At 45.1% G+C, this 12,603-nt stretch overlaps 1 protein-coding gene across 2 annotated transcripts; it reads left to right on the top strand.

Annotated features, from left to right (window-relative positions):
• The first annotated feature begins 352 nt into the window (after positions 1 to 352).
• Positions 353 to 12,007, top strand: nocta (nocturnin a). 2 transcript variants are annotated; one of them, XM_086178897.1, is made up of 4 exons: positions 353 to 419; positions 702 to 898; positions 9,048 to 9,329; positions 10,719 to 12,007. In XM_086178897.1, the coding sequence occupies exons 2-4, from the start codon at positions 718 to 720 to the stop codon at positions 11,579 to 11,581; spliced, it is 1,326 nt and encodes a 441-aa protein (XP_086035023.1). In that variant the 5' UTR covers positions 353 to 419; positions 702 to 717; the 3' UTR covers positions 11,582 to 12,007. The 2 variants fall into 2 exon arrangements, with proteins under 2 accessions (XP_086035023.1, XP_086035022.1); XM_086178896.1 differs by lacking the exon at positions 353 to 419 and having other exon boundaries at positions 587 to 898.
• Positions 12,008 to 12,603: the final 596 nt, after the last annotated feature.

The raw sequence follows: 12,603 nt of genomic DNA on the forward strand, positions 1-12,603 counted from the left end.
AATTGAAAAATGTTTATGAATAAAGAAATCTGCTGATTGGCTGGCAGTGGGGGCAGACATATCATTTGGCGTCGGGAAAAAAGCATCACGTCAGGAAAGGGGAGTGTGTGTGTGTGTGTGTGTGTGTGTGTGTGTGTGTGTGTGTGTGTGTGTGTGTGTGTGTGTGTGTGTGTGTGTGTGTGTGTGTGTGTGTGTGTGTCACAGCGAATAGGGGTGGGTGGAGAGGGCGGATGCTGACGTCAGAGACATTGTTGAGGTTCGGCGAGCGCATTGCAACGTGATTGGTCCATATACAGGAAGTGTATACCTTCTCCCAGCGAGTGCCCCCTCGCGAAGCGCTTATGAATGTCAGCATGGCTTGAACCATTTGCGTTTCATAGGGGGGTGTCAGGATAGATTACTTTCTTCAGATAATACCTGTGAGTCTATATTCAAATAGTCATATATATATTTGAAAAGTAAAATAAAATACATCAATATAAAAGTAAAACAATTATTTAATCATCCACGGGTTAAGAGTAAGGGACTGGCCCATTAACTGTAACCCCCCTCTGCAACCGGCGTTCCGTGACTCATAGGAAAATGATGTAACTTTTGCCGGCTTTCGGCCGCGTACAGTCTTTCGAAACAACGAAAAGGAGAGGGGTTCCTCTAACTGTTCTCGTTCTTTATTACTTTTTTGAGTACATTTTGTTTTCTAGGGCTAATTCGGCACTCATGAATCCAGCCCGTCGCTGCTCGGCTTTTGTGAGCCAGTTGTGTGTCACCTCGCTGGGGTGTACCTCGGCCAGAAGAACCGGGTGTCGGCACCGTCATACCGGCGTCGGAAGAAGGGGAGGCAAGGGCGGCTGCCAGCCGCCGAAGCCCGGTGAAGACTCCACCACCGGGGCAACAACAGGTAGTGCCCCTAAATCCGGCTTCGGTACTTGACATTAACCTTTATGACTCAAAGGTGCTGTTTTTTTTTTGTTTTTTTGTTTTCGTTGCTAACTAAAACATTCAAACGCGCGCAGACACACTCATTCACTCACACCCACTGTGGCCGATCTCGCATGTAGCTAACATTACGCTAACCCAACGTGTTAAAAATGCGAAAAGAAAGAAGCATCAACAACAAGGTGAACCAGTTTTTATTCAGTTGGCATGTAGATACTTAAATAACCTCAGACCTTTACCTCAGATATGCCTTTGAACTTCAATGCATTCGAAGTGTGCCTCTTCTGTGTGAGTAGAAAATTCAGTTACGAGACAAAATGATAGCTCTGAGAGCTTCTTCAAAGTTATCATCATTATAATTATTATTGTTGTTGTTATTTTTATTGATATTATTATTGTGTATACCTTCAACAACACCTAAGGTAAAGTAAATGTAAATCAGAAAATTCTACGATGCAATAAAAAGACGCCTCTTAACAGGTAAGCAACATGTGTATTGTAATATAGATATTTCAATAGATTAATAATTACTACCCCTCCTGTATTGGTAAATCCCTTGTAAACTAAATGTATCCTTCTTTCTTTTCCATTTAGTTATTCCCTCAGCCGCAGGGAATCTTCAATCTTTTAGTTACAGCTAACAGTTAAGACAATTCATATTTCATTGTATTTCTTATTCTTCCTCCTTTCTACTATTATCTATTACTGTTATGTTTTTTATTTGAAACTCTGGCACAACAGTTTCCTTCGGGATTAATAAAGTTGTTCTCATCTCTCATCTCATCTCATCTCACAGTTATGCAAATTTAATATAAAAATGGTATATATATATATATATATATATATATATATATATATATATATATATATATATAATTTCATTTTATATATATATATATATAACCGTATATATATATACGGTTATATATACCGTTTAGCCCCATTACAACCTCCCCCCCAAAAAATATTCTGTCTTCCTTCCTCATCCTGCTTTTTTCCCTTTCTTCTTCCTCCTCTTCATTCTCTTGTGTCTTCTCATCCACATTCTGCTGCAGAGCTGATCACACCCCGCAGTTTTTAGTTGCTCAGCAAAGAGGAATGAAAGCCCGCAGGAAGTGTCTTTGCAATTATATTGCACAAACAAAAGCGCTGTCAAGGTACGACAGCACACAAGTACCGTAATATTTAAATACCAGCTCAATTGCCCAGTTGGAAAACCAATGAACCTCCCGGGCAGAGAGTCATGTGTACCCATTTAAAAAATTAATCCTTCATTAATCGGTCATCCTATGTGATAGGCTGAACGCCCCAGTTACTCCCAGTAACAGTTACTGTCGCCTTTAGACCTGTTCCTTAACTCCCATACTCTTTGGTCATTGTGAATTTCCAGTGTCAGTGTTTCACCCCAAAATGTGAACGCTCTTCCTTCAAATGTCCCCTACACTTGTTTCTTTTGCAGTCATTATCACAAGTGATGACGCAACATGTCACCTCTAGACCGCGCAGGGCCCCTGACCTCCATCCTTCTGGAATGTCTCAGTCGTTTTGATATCCATACTGATATGCGATACACTGCATGTACAGTAAGTAGTTCGTGCAAAGGCAGGTCCCAAATTAGTGGGAGATTTTAGTCTGCTGATATTTCTCATGACCGGTCTTGCAGGACCCACGAGGCAAACACCACCACAGGCCAGGGTTCTATGCCTTTTCCCTTCTGTCATCACTCACTGTTTTCAAGATACTCTTCAGAATTTATTTGGCCTTAAAAGGACTTCATTTTATGCATTCTCAACACACTAATACCCTATTTACAGTTTTGTGAAAACCCCATAAAGCTGTATGTCATCACCTGCAGTTAGTTGTTACACCGTCTCACTTTGTGACTTTGAAACTGTTTACTCATATGTCTTTATGTTGGTAAAGTTTGCATTTAATCTACTCAAGTGATAATGTGCACCAATTTCCGTTTTCCGTAATCTAACAAAGTCTCCTCTGATATTTATTTGTTCTCGCCCAGCATAGAAACAACTCAAAATTGAACCTTGCTCCGCGGCCCGCTGGATGGACACAGCGATGAATGAATATTTCAGACAATTCAGTGCGGGATCTCACAGCCCACAAATCCCTTTTCCGTGCCACTCTCTTGTCATGTTCATTCAGAAGTAACGCAACAGGCATAAACATCCAAGCTCGCCTGTTAGCAACGTGAGAGGCGTCAGTATTTTATTCTATTATTTTCGTGGTTTTAAAAAGCCAACTGTTACTTTAGCTAATTAGCGTCGGTATCATTCTAGGGTTTGAATAAAATTATAGCAAAAGTTCAAATATAATGTCATATTGTTCGGTACCCAAGGATAGAAATTATGGAAATATTTGTAAGTAATCTCATAATATGTGAGATAACAACGTAGCGAGAATTGGATTTACTTAAAGAAACCTCATGAAAAGACCTCGCAGTGGAATCTTGACCATGCAAAGCTGGTTAGGAAGCAGCACTTCAATCAAACTAGTCACACACCGGGTCTATTTAGGTCCGGGTCTCGTTGCAAAGAAGCGGGTCGGGTCACACCCCTCACATACAGTCCCATTTGCCAACAGCAAACGCGAGCTTTAATAAGCCTCTTGAGCGGTGACGTTTAAATGCTTGGAGGCCTTCGGTGGCTGAAACTCTTAATCTTAACAAAGGAGATCTGGCCTCCAACTCTAATGGGATTGATGGGTTACATAACCATCCAGAAGAAGATGTGGATGGAGGAACACTGGGGTCACACAAAGATATAGGTAGTTATCAGTGATGTAAGAAGAATATATAGACTTAGAAAGTTTGACCTGAATTCTTCACCCTGTACCTGTTATTGAACACACGACCCTGCTGATTTATTTGACTGGCAAATGTTCTCGTGAAAGCGAAGAGCTGGAATTTGACCAGCAGCTCTCCATGTCCTGGAGCCAGGCCTTAGATCACCAGGGTAACATCAGTAGTATTTTGCAGTGTTGCCTCACTCCGACTTCACGGTATGAATGTTGACCGGGTGCCGCCTTATGTAACATGTCCTGAATAGGAATACTCAGTAACACACCTGACCTTCAACACTTCTCTCTCTCTCTCTCTCTCTCTCTCTCTCTCTCTTGTCAGGTCACTCTTACTCTTCTACATATAATTAATCCGTGAGAAAAGCAGTAAATGTCACGTTTGCTGTTTGATAGATAACTAGCTTAATTTTGACATGCTGGCATTCAAAGGTTCTGCAAAAATGATCCTGCCTGTGATTGAACTGTTTCACTTCATTCATAGTCCTTTATAAGCTGTGCGTGCATGTATTTGTGCATGTGTTTTATACGTGTAGGTGTTGAAAATGCAGCACGTGTAAACAAAATCCTCTTTTTATACTACTAATGTCGCTACATCTGTGTGGTACAGGTAAGGTCTGATAATCATCCAGTCCATTTTGCACCAGTATATTACAATACTGTAACGTGGGATGAGAATGCAGGGAAAAATCTACTTTGAAAAAACAAAGCATATCTTAAGTGAAATGCAAATTTAAAAACTTCCAGATACAACACAAATAAAAAGTCCATCTAACACTGTGGAGTCTTGTATTGTCAGCCAGAACCATGTAACTGTTATTAGTAGAAAGAGATCATTTTTTCCAGTCCCTCCCAACCCTCATCCCCCCCGCCCCCTCCATCATACGCTTGCTTTCTATTTTTCTGTCCTCTCTCTTTCTACCCCAACCTGTCGAGGCAGAAGGCCGTCCGCATCGAGGTTGGATCCATCCCAAGGTTTCTGCTCTGCTAAAGGGCAGTTATTTTCTTGCCGCTGTCACCAAGTGCTTATTCACTGGGAGGAATCCTGGGTTTTAAAGAGTGCGTTCCAGACCTGGAAAAATGTCCTGTGACAACTGTATTGTGATGTGGCGCATTTTGAATGTAGTAGGACTCTATTTGGCCTTTCCCTACCATCTACTTGATCTCAAGCAAAGCAGCAGGGAAATGCAAGAATCGCATCCGTCCAGACAATATCAACATTGTCTCAAACGTTCTCAAAACCCGCAGCGAGGTACCCTGGCAGTTATAGCGCACGAGACACACATGCCGGCACTCATAACCATTTTTGCCCTTAGTTCAATTTTCGGCACACATTCAATATCTTTCCACTGAGTGTAGCTTCTTTGTTTGCTTACATTCCTCGCCAGATTGGCCGCACTGAACAGATCCTTTTCTGTTAGTGTGAGTGTGCGTGTGCGTGCATGTGTGCGTGTGCGTGTCGAGAGACTGAGTCACCTCCTTCATCTTGCTGCCGCAGCAACAATCATTTGGCCCAGGTCTCATGAGAGTCACAGTGTGCCTCCATCTGGGGACGAAGAGCCAGGTGCGTCTGGGGAACGTTTGGCGGATAAACGGCAGTTTGTGTCTGCATTTTGTTTTCCCTCTGTGACTTTCAGAGACGTAAGTATCTCCCGCCTCTGAATGCTTTCCACGGTGCTCCGGAACTTGACAAGATTGCAATTATTTTGCACTACTGCACTCAGCGGCTGAAGGAGACACGATAAGATGCGTTTGTGATAGCAATGATGTATTGTATGGAAGCGCTGCAGTTATTAGACACCAGTAACCAGTATGAACTGGCTGCCGAGCTCTTAAATTAGGTCCCTAGCAAATATAGGTCAAGGAATACACTCACAGGAGTTAGTGACGCCCACTTAGTCACCATAAGTTTGAGTTGTATGTTACTGAGTCTCCTGCTTCCACACGCTTCCAACTCTTGGCCGTGATGACTTTTCTGTGTTTCTTTTTCTTGCTCTGTGTTTAATTGAAGAGAGTTGGATAGACCTCACGCACCGTGAATTTAAAATAAATCTCGTAATTGGACCTTTTCGGTTCACCGAACAAAATGGCTTACGCACCATGAAGAGGAACAATCCCTCAAAGGCAAAATGAAGGCAAAAGTACCTTTTTTGGTTTTTTCATTTCTTCTAAAGGCAGGTCACAGTATTACACATGATCCTGCAGTTTGGTGCTTCGTACCTCCCAAATTCAGAATTATTTCAAACTTAAACCTTGTTTCTGACCAATAGATGTATTTCTTTGCATTCAAAAGCAGAAACTGTCTGATTTTTGGTGTCAGCTGTGGGGTTTGAGGCTTCACTTTTTTGCTTCTCCATATTTGTGCGTCTTGCTGTCCTTAAGAGAATTACTGTTACTAGTTGGACGGGGTGGGATCGTTAGAACTTTAAGAAACGAGCATTCAGTCCAGGGAGGCTCTAGATATATTTTTCTTTCATCTCCAAATTCAATCGCTGCAACATGCTTTATGCAACTGGACTTGACCAGAAGCCAAAGCGGCATCTCTATTGTTCCTGTTGAAATTTTTTTATGGCAACTGGACTTGAATTTTTAACATGTTTCGCCTCTCAGCTCTCAGAGGCTTCCTCAGTTCAGGACAGAAATTCAAGTTTTGCCACGGAAAAGATTTCAAAAAGTATTAGCCATGACCTGAATGACTGAGAACCTCCATAGAGGTATCTATTGTGTTAGCACGCTAACGTGCCCCGCCTTCTAATAGCCAGCATCTTCCGTCAAAGCGAGTTTCAAACTTAAGCCGGACCTTTGGAAAATCCGACTATATTTTCAGTGAGACATTTGAACATTGTAAAAAAGTAAATTAATTTAAAATTGGTTTAGCTTCACATTCATTTCATAGTTTTTTCAGATCATAGATTGTCAACAAATATGACACAGTGAGATGTTTTAAATGTAGGCAGTATCCCAAGTCTGCCTTTTTGAGCACTGATTAACGGGGTCGAGTGAGGGAAACTTGATTTTACCAATATTCTTTGACATCAGAGGTTAACAAAAGAAAGTAGATACATGTTTGTTTATTCCTTGACATTTCATTAGCCAATCAACCAACTGATCGATCAAGGAGACAATCGTGATATGCAGAGGATGATGGAAATAGTCGATAGTTTGCCGTCTCGGTGGAGCGTTAACATTGACGTTCTGGTACATCCTCAAACCTTGAAGTGCAGCATTCTGCTGGAGACGGTAACCAATGACCCCAAATCAGATTAGCATAAGTGACATAACCTTGTTAAGAAATGTGCCACCGACAAGGGGACTGTATTCTGCCTCAGTGGACAGTGTGTGTGTGTCTGTGTGTGAGTGTGTGGCTTAATTTAGCTCAAAATCAGGAGCTCACCAATCTTGAGAAGGTTAGCACCCAGTTTAGCCCCAGATATCCCACTTGGGCCATTTTTGGCGCTCTTCTTTCATGAACACCTTCAGTGACACCATATTGCTGCTCCATGACAGACCGATGACTTTCAGCCCAGGACGAAGCTCAGTCAGGGTGAGGCTCCTCCCTGGAAACATCTAGATTGCTTCGGGTCTGCTTTTAGCTGCCTTTCAGAAGCACCCCGTGGCTTCATTTGTCATCCGTATTAGTTTCCATAGCAGACCAGCTCCAGGTGAACGGTCTCCTGAGTCAAACCCCTGTCAAGCTGTCGTCTTTGCACGGTGCGAGTGTCAATGGAGCAGAAGCACATGATAATAATGATTAATCATTTGTTCTCTACAATCATGGATGAACCATGAGCAGCAGGCATGCCATCAGTCAGTGGAGCAGTTGGAGGTTCAGTGTCTTGCTCAACAACACTTGGACAAATACCAGGAACGTTTGGTTCCAAGGACGATTGAAAATCGGTATAACGTCAACCTGCGTTGTCGGCATGATTGGAACCTGTGCAGGGACAACCCAATGGATTTCTAGTCCATCGCCTCAACCACTCGGGCCGCGACGACCTGCGGGCACAGAGCAAGTTATCAATTTAAATTAACAATTTGGCTATTTTTAGAAAATGACAACAAAATAAATCTCTGAATTTGAAGTTCTAAAGAGGGTAGGAAAAAATGGTAGGCCCTCAGAAAGCTGGTAATGCTGTGTGTTTGTGTGCGTGCGTGCGTGTGTGTGTGTGCGCGTGTGATCGTCTGTGTAGGTCTGTCTGTCTGTCTGTGCGTGTGCCATCTCCATCTGTCGGGGAATCTACCCGAGCTCTCCAGCTCGACCTCCTGTTCCTCGACAACAGAGAAGCCACAAACAAAGAAACTCGGTCCGGCGGTCCCCCGCCTCTTTCTCTTCACGTCACAGGCAGGCCCGCCACATCCTCCGCCCCTCTGGGTTTCGTTCAGCCGGGCCGGGGTGGGGGCTCACAAGTGTTCAGTCAATGTGGGGGGTGTTATTCGGATAAAGCAGCACGGACGAATCCGAAAGTCTTACTGGAAAAGGATAGAAGGAGGGAGCGGGCTGATAACCCAGGACTCCACTGATGGACAGCATGGGTGAGACTCACACAGGACTCTTGGAGATGAGATCGGCGTTATACGATAAACAAAACAAATGTCTGTGTTTGTCAGTTGACAAGTTACTAAACACACTCAGTGGAGAAAGAGAGCAAGAGGAGCACAAAAAAACATGGACTCGTTTACCCTGCCTCACTTCTGTGTACCTTTTCCCTTCTCACTTATACATACATACATACATACATGTCTTCAGAGTAGTTGGCATCAGGGTGCCAGAAAAACACATTTTCATAATTGTCTGTGTGTGTATGTGTGTGTGTGCAATATTCATTCTGCAGTACGTGTAGCGTACAAGGGGTGCCATACGCCATACTTGGCTTTTTTCTTTTATTTCACTATTTTTGCAAAGCAGTTGTGAATATTTGATTGCCGACCAAGAAATAAAAATTAATAATATACAAGATAATAACCTCGCTCACCATCCTGCCATAATGATCTTTTTTGGGGCTTTTCTTTTAGATTGTTGTTCCTTTTGCTCTGGACTACAGTGTGAAATGGACACATCCCAGTGCATGTTCTCATTGTTATCGATCACAAAACTCGAGAACCAGCCGCTCCCACATTTCCTGCAACTCTTATCAGCCCGCTTGGCTTCTGCATCCTGTCAATCAACCCCCCTTCCACCACCACCACCACCCCCCACCCTTGTCTCTCTTGTCCGATTGGCCGTCATCCACCACACTGCGTCACATCATCTCGATGGCTAAATAGTGACTTCATTCATCTCATCTTCTTCGCCCCCTCAGCTTGTCTGATGGGCGGTAGCAGCAGCCGGCTCTTTGGGACCCTGGCCCAGACGCTGAGCAGCGCCCCCCTGCCCCAGACGGACCCCTTCGCCCGGGACGGGCTGGACCAGGAACAGGGACGGGACGACGTGGCTCCCGCCGACCCAGAGCAGCTGCTACGGGAGTGCGAGGAGGCTCTGGAGAAGCGACCGGCCAGACCACACCGGGACCTGGTGTATCCGAACGGGCCGGCCCGCTGTAACGCCTCCATCCGCGTCATGCAGTGGAACATTCTGGCACAAGGTAAGACCCAGCACACGCTTAGCACACCTTACGAGATCAGCTCGAGAGCGCAACCAAACTCTTCACCCAAGGCCACAAACCAGAAAATCTAGAAAGGCCTGGGCCGGATACCAGAAGACAGTACGTTGCCACACCTTGAGCATATTAAAGTTAGCGTAATCAATCAGACCTACCTAAGATATGCTAAATAACAGACTGTGGCTGCATGATGGCGTAGCGGTTAGCGCCTCTGCAAAAAGGACCCAGGTTTGATTCCCGCCTGGTGACCATGGAGTTTGCGTGTTCTCCCTTTGTTCTGGTTCTCCGGTTTCCTCCCACAGTTTGCCGAAAACATGCAGAAAGTCAGCTGGACAGCCAGACGGATGAATGATTGGACATCTCTACATGTGGCCCCGCAATCGATCACCTTTCACCTAGTGACGGCAGGGATCCCTGCAGGATAAGCAGTAGATGAATGAACGAATCCATGAATGAAAAAAAAAAAACAAACTCCCCCAGATTTTACAGATTTCCATCAATGGCTTTTCAATTTTTTTCCAGCGAAACCTGGCAGTTCATTCTCAAACAAGCAGCCTCAGATAGCTCCTCCCAAGAGATGGTGATTCCCCTCCACGGCCTGTGTGAAGAGATGTAGTGGGCGTGGTTTATTTCAATCTCGTATCGTTAAGAAGTCATCAGGCTTGTGAATTATGTTAAAGTTATGAACTGTAATTGGCTGAATTCATTGGGCCAATTGACATACAGATGCAATGAAATACAATTGTATGCTCCGGTTTTGGGTGGAAACTTCATGGAAACGAGAACGGGGGAAAAAAAAACATTGCGGTCGTGTATAGCATCACAACATTGCCAACGAAACAGGAAGTGTCCCTACACATGGGTTTGCTTTAGTTCACCACTCTAGTTCACGCCGCCAACTGCTGGCCAGGCATGTTCACTTCACTGTGTTTCAGGTGTTTCTTGTAACCTTGTATCCAACCGAGATCGTTTGTCAACACAAGACAGCATTTCGCTGAACTCTCTTGTTGTCTCGTGGCACCAGCGAAGGACCTTCGTAGACGTCCTTCGTCTCCAATCCGGCACACACTCTTATGACTTCCTCGAGGATGTATTCAGTCCCTCAGAATCCCTCCGCACTCACTAGCTGTCCGGTTTTGGCCTCTTCTTCTGAGGGGAGGCTGCCTTTTCGAGACAGTAGCTCCCACAAGTGTTAAATCAAAGAAGCGCAATGCATGTAGTCAGTAGTCAAAGTGTAGGCCATGTTTTGTTATACATTTATACTTTGGTACGTTCCCATTGATTTGGTAGATTCCATAGGGTTGCGTAGATCGGACGCCCCTGTACTCGAGTATGAGACAAGACGTTGACATGAAATATCGCCCTCTCCAGCTCTCGGTGAGGGGAAGGACGGCTTCATCCGCTGCCCGCTGGAGGCTCTCAATTGGCAGGAGAGGAAGTACCTGATCCTGGAGGAGATCCTGACGTACCGCCCCGACATCATGTGCCTCCAGGAGGTGGACCACTACTACGACACGTTCCAGCCCATCATGGCCAGCTTGGGATACAGCGGGAGCTTCCTGGCCAAGCCCTGGTCGCCGTGCCTGGACGTGGAGCAGAACAACGGCCCCGACGGCTGCGCCCTCTTCTACCGCCGCTCGCGGTTCACCCTCCAGAGCACCGCCCACCTACGGCTGTCGGCCATGATGCTGCCCACCAACCAGGTCGCCATCGTTCAGACCCTGGGCTGCCGGGAGACGGGACGGCGGCTCTGCGTCGCCGTGACGCACCTGAAAGCCCGCAGCGGCTGGGAGAGACTGCGGAGCGCGCAGGGCGCCGACCTGCTACAGAGCCTGCGGGCTATAGCGTCGAGGAGCGGCGGCCCGAGCGACACCGACCTCGGCGCCGACCCCGTCGTGGTGTGCGGGGACTTCAACGCGGAGCCCTCGGAGGACGTGTACCGCCGCTTTCGATCCTCGCCCCTGCGGCTAGACTCGGCGTACAAGTTGCTCAGCTCCGACGGTCAGACGGAGCCGGCGTACACCACATGGAAGATTCGCCCGTCAGGCGAGAGCTGCAGCACTCTGGACTACATCTGGTACAGCCACGACGCCCTCAGTGTGGACTGCCTGCTGGACATTCCCACCGAGGACCAGATCGGCCCGGACCGCCTCCCGTACTACCACTACCCCTCCGACCACCTGTCGCTGCTGTGCGACATCAGCTTCAGGGAAGAACCTCACATGCTGATGTAGCTCGCGATGCACCCGACCAGTCAGCGGGGTGCGGGAGGTTCTTTAAACAGGCTTGAAGGCAAGACGTCGAGAGTCGCGATGCTTCGTTTCCAACAAGCCCGGCTTCATTCAACTCAGTCAAACCGCATTAGGTTTACATAAAAAAAAAAAAAAAAAAAACTGTCATTTTTGGATCATCATCATCTTCTGCTGTAAAAGGAGTATTTATAGCTGTCGTTGGCAGTATTTGCTGTCGTTTTTGTTGTGGACTTTTTTCAACACACACAAACATCGTTCTTTGTTGTTTTTTTTTTTTTTAAATCATCTCTATTTTTGATTCTAACTCACTAGTTTGCAAAGATGTCGTTCTCCAGGAATCACTAGTTTGATTCCACAATGACGAACATTTAATTTTAACTTATTTGTGAAATAAAGCTATTATTTTTACTCTTCTCTGTTGTGTTTCTTGGGTAGTTCTGAGCGCTGGCACTGGGATCAGCTGTTCAGTTTGTCCAATATATTGTCACAATATATGTGCCTTGACCGATAAACAAATCGCCAGAAGACTACAAACGGCCATTTCTGTCCCTTGCTCCATGTTGGCGTCCAGCTGTTGCACCCATGCACAAGCACAAAACTGAAAAGAAAATTCATCTTTTTTCCAACCACTATTGATCAACAAAAAACAAAAAAAGACTGGCATGGTACTGAAGTGTCAAATATTTCATTGTTTTGTCTAAATTAAAATGCCGATTTGTGCAGATTCATGATTCAGACATTGCTGTCTTGTGAAGAGACTTCAGAAAGCAAAAACAAAAACTGGTAACCACCTTTGTTTTAAAGCCATTTTTGCAGAGGCCCACATCGGGGATTAACCTGGTCATTAAGCAGTTCCATATTGATCTTGCCTGTAAATTATGGTGAATTTGGTGAAATAAATTTTGGTGAAAAGAAAAAGTAATAAAAGAAAACATGCAGTCAAGTGAATGATGACCACCTGGTAGAAACAAAAGGATAAATCCATGATAAATTTGTCCCCGGCT

This window comes from Fistularia commersonii, chromosome 31 (assembly GCF_037954325.1).
Source record: "Fistularia commersonii isolate RoL2024-O1a breed Wild chromosome 31, RoL_Fcom_v1.0, whole genome shotgun sequence".
Classification (NCBI taxonomy): domain Eukaryota; kingdom Metazoa; phylum Chordata; class Actinopteri; order Syngnathiformes; family Fistulariidae; genus Fistularia; species Fistularia commersonii.

What these genes read in the sequence shown, in the direction of transcription:
- nocta (XM_086178897.1), top strand. Translation starts at nt 718, where the DNA reads ATGAATCCAGCCCGTCGCTGCTCGGCTTTTGTGAGCCAGTTGTGTGTC. An exon ending in CACCACCGGGGCAACAACAG is followed by an intron (nt 899 to 9,047) that starts GTAGTGCCCCTA and finishes TCGCCCCCTCAG; the next exon opens with CTTGTCTGATGGGCGGTAGC. An exon ending in GTGGAACATTCTGGCACAAG is followed by an intron (nt 9,330 to 10,718) that starts GTAAGACCCAGC and finishes CGCCCTCTCCAG; the next exon opens with CTCTCGGTGAGGGGAAGGAC.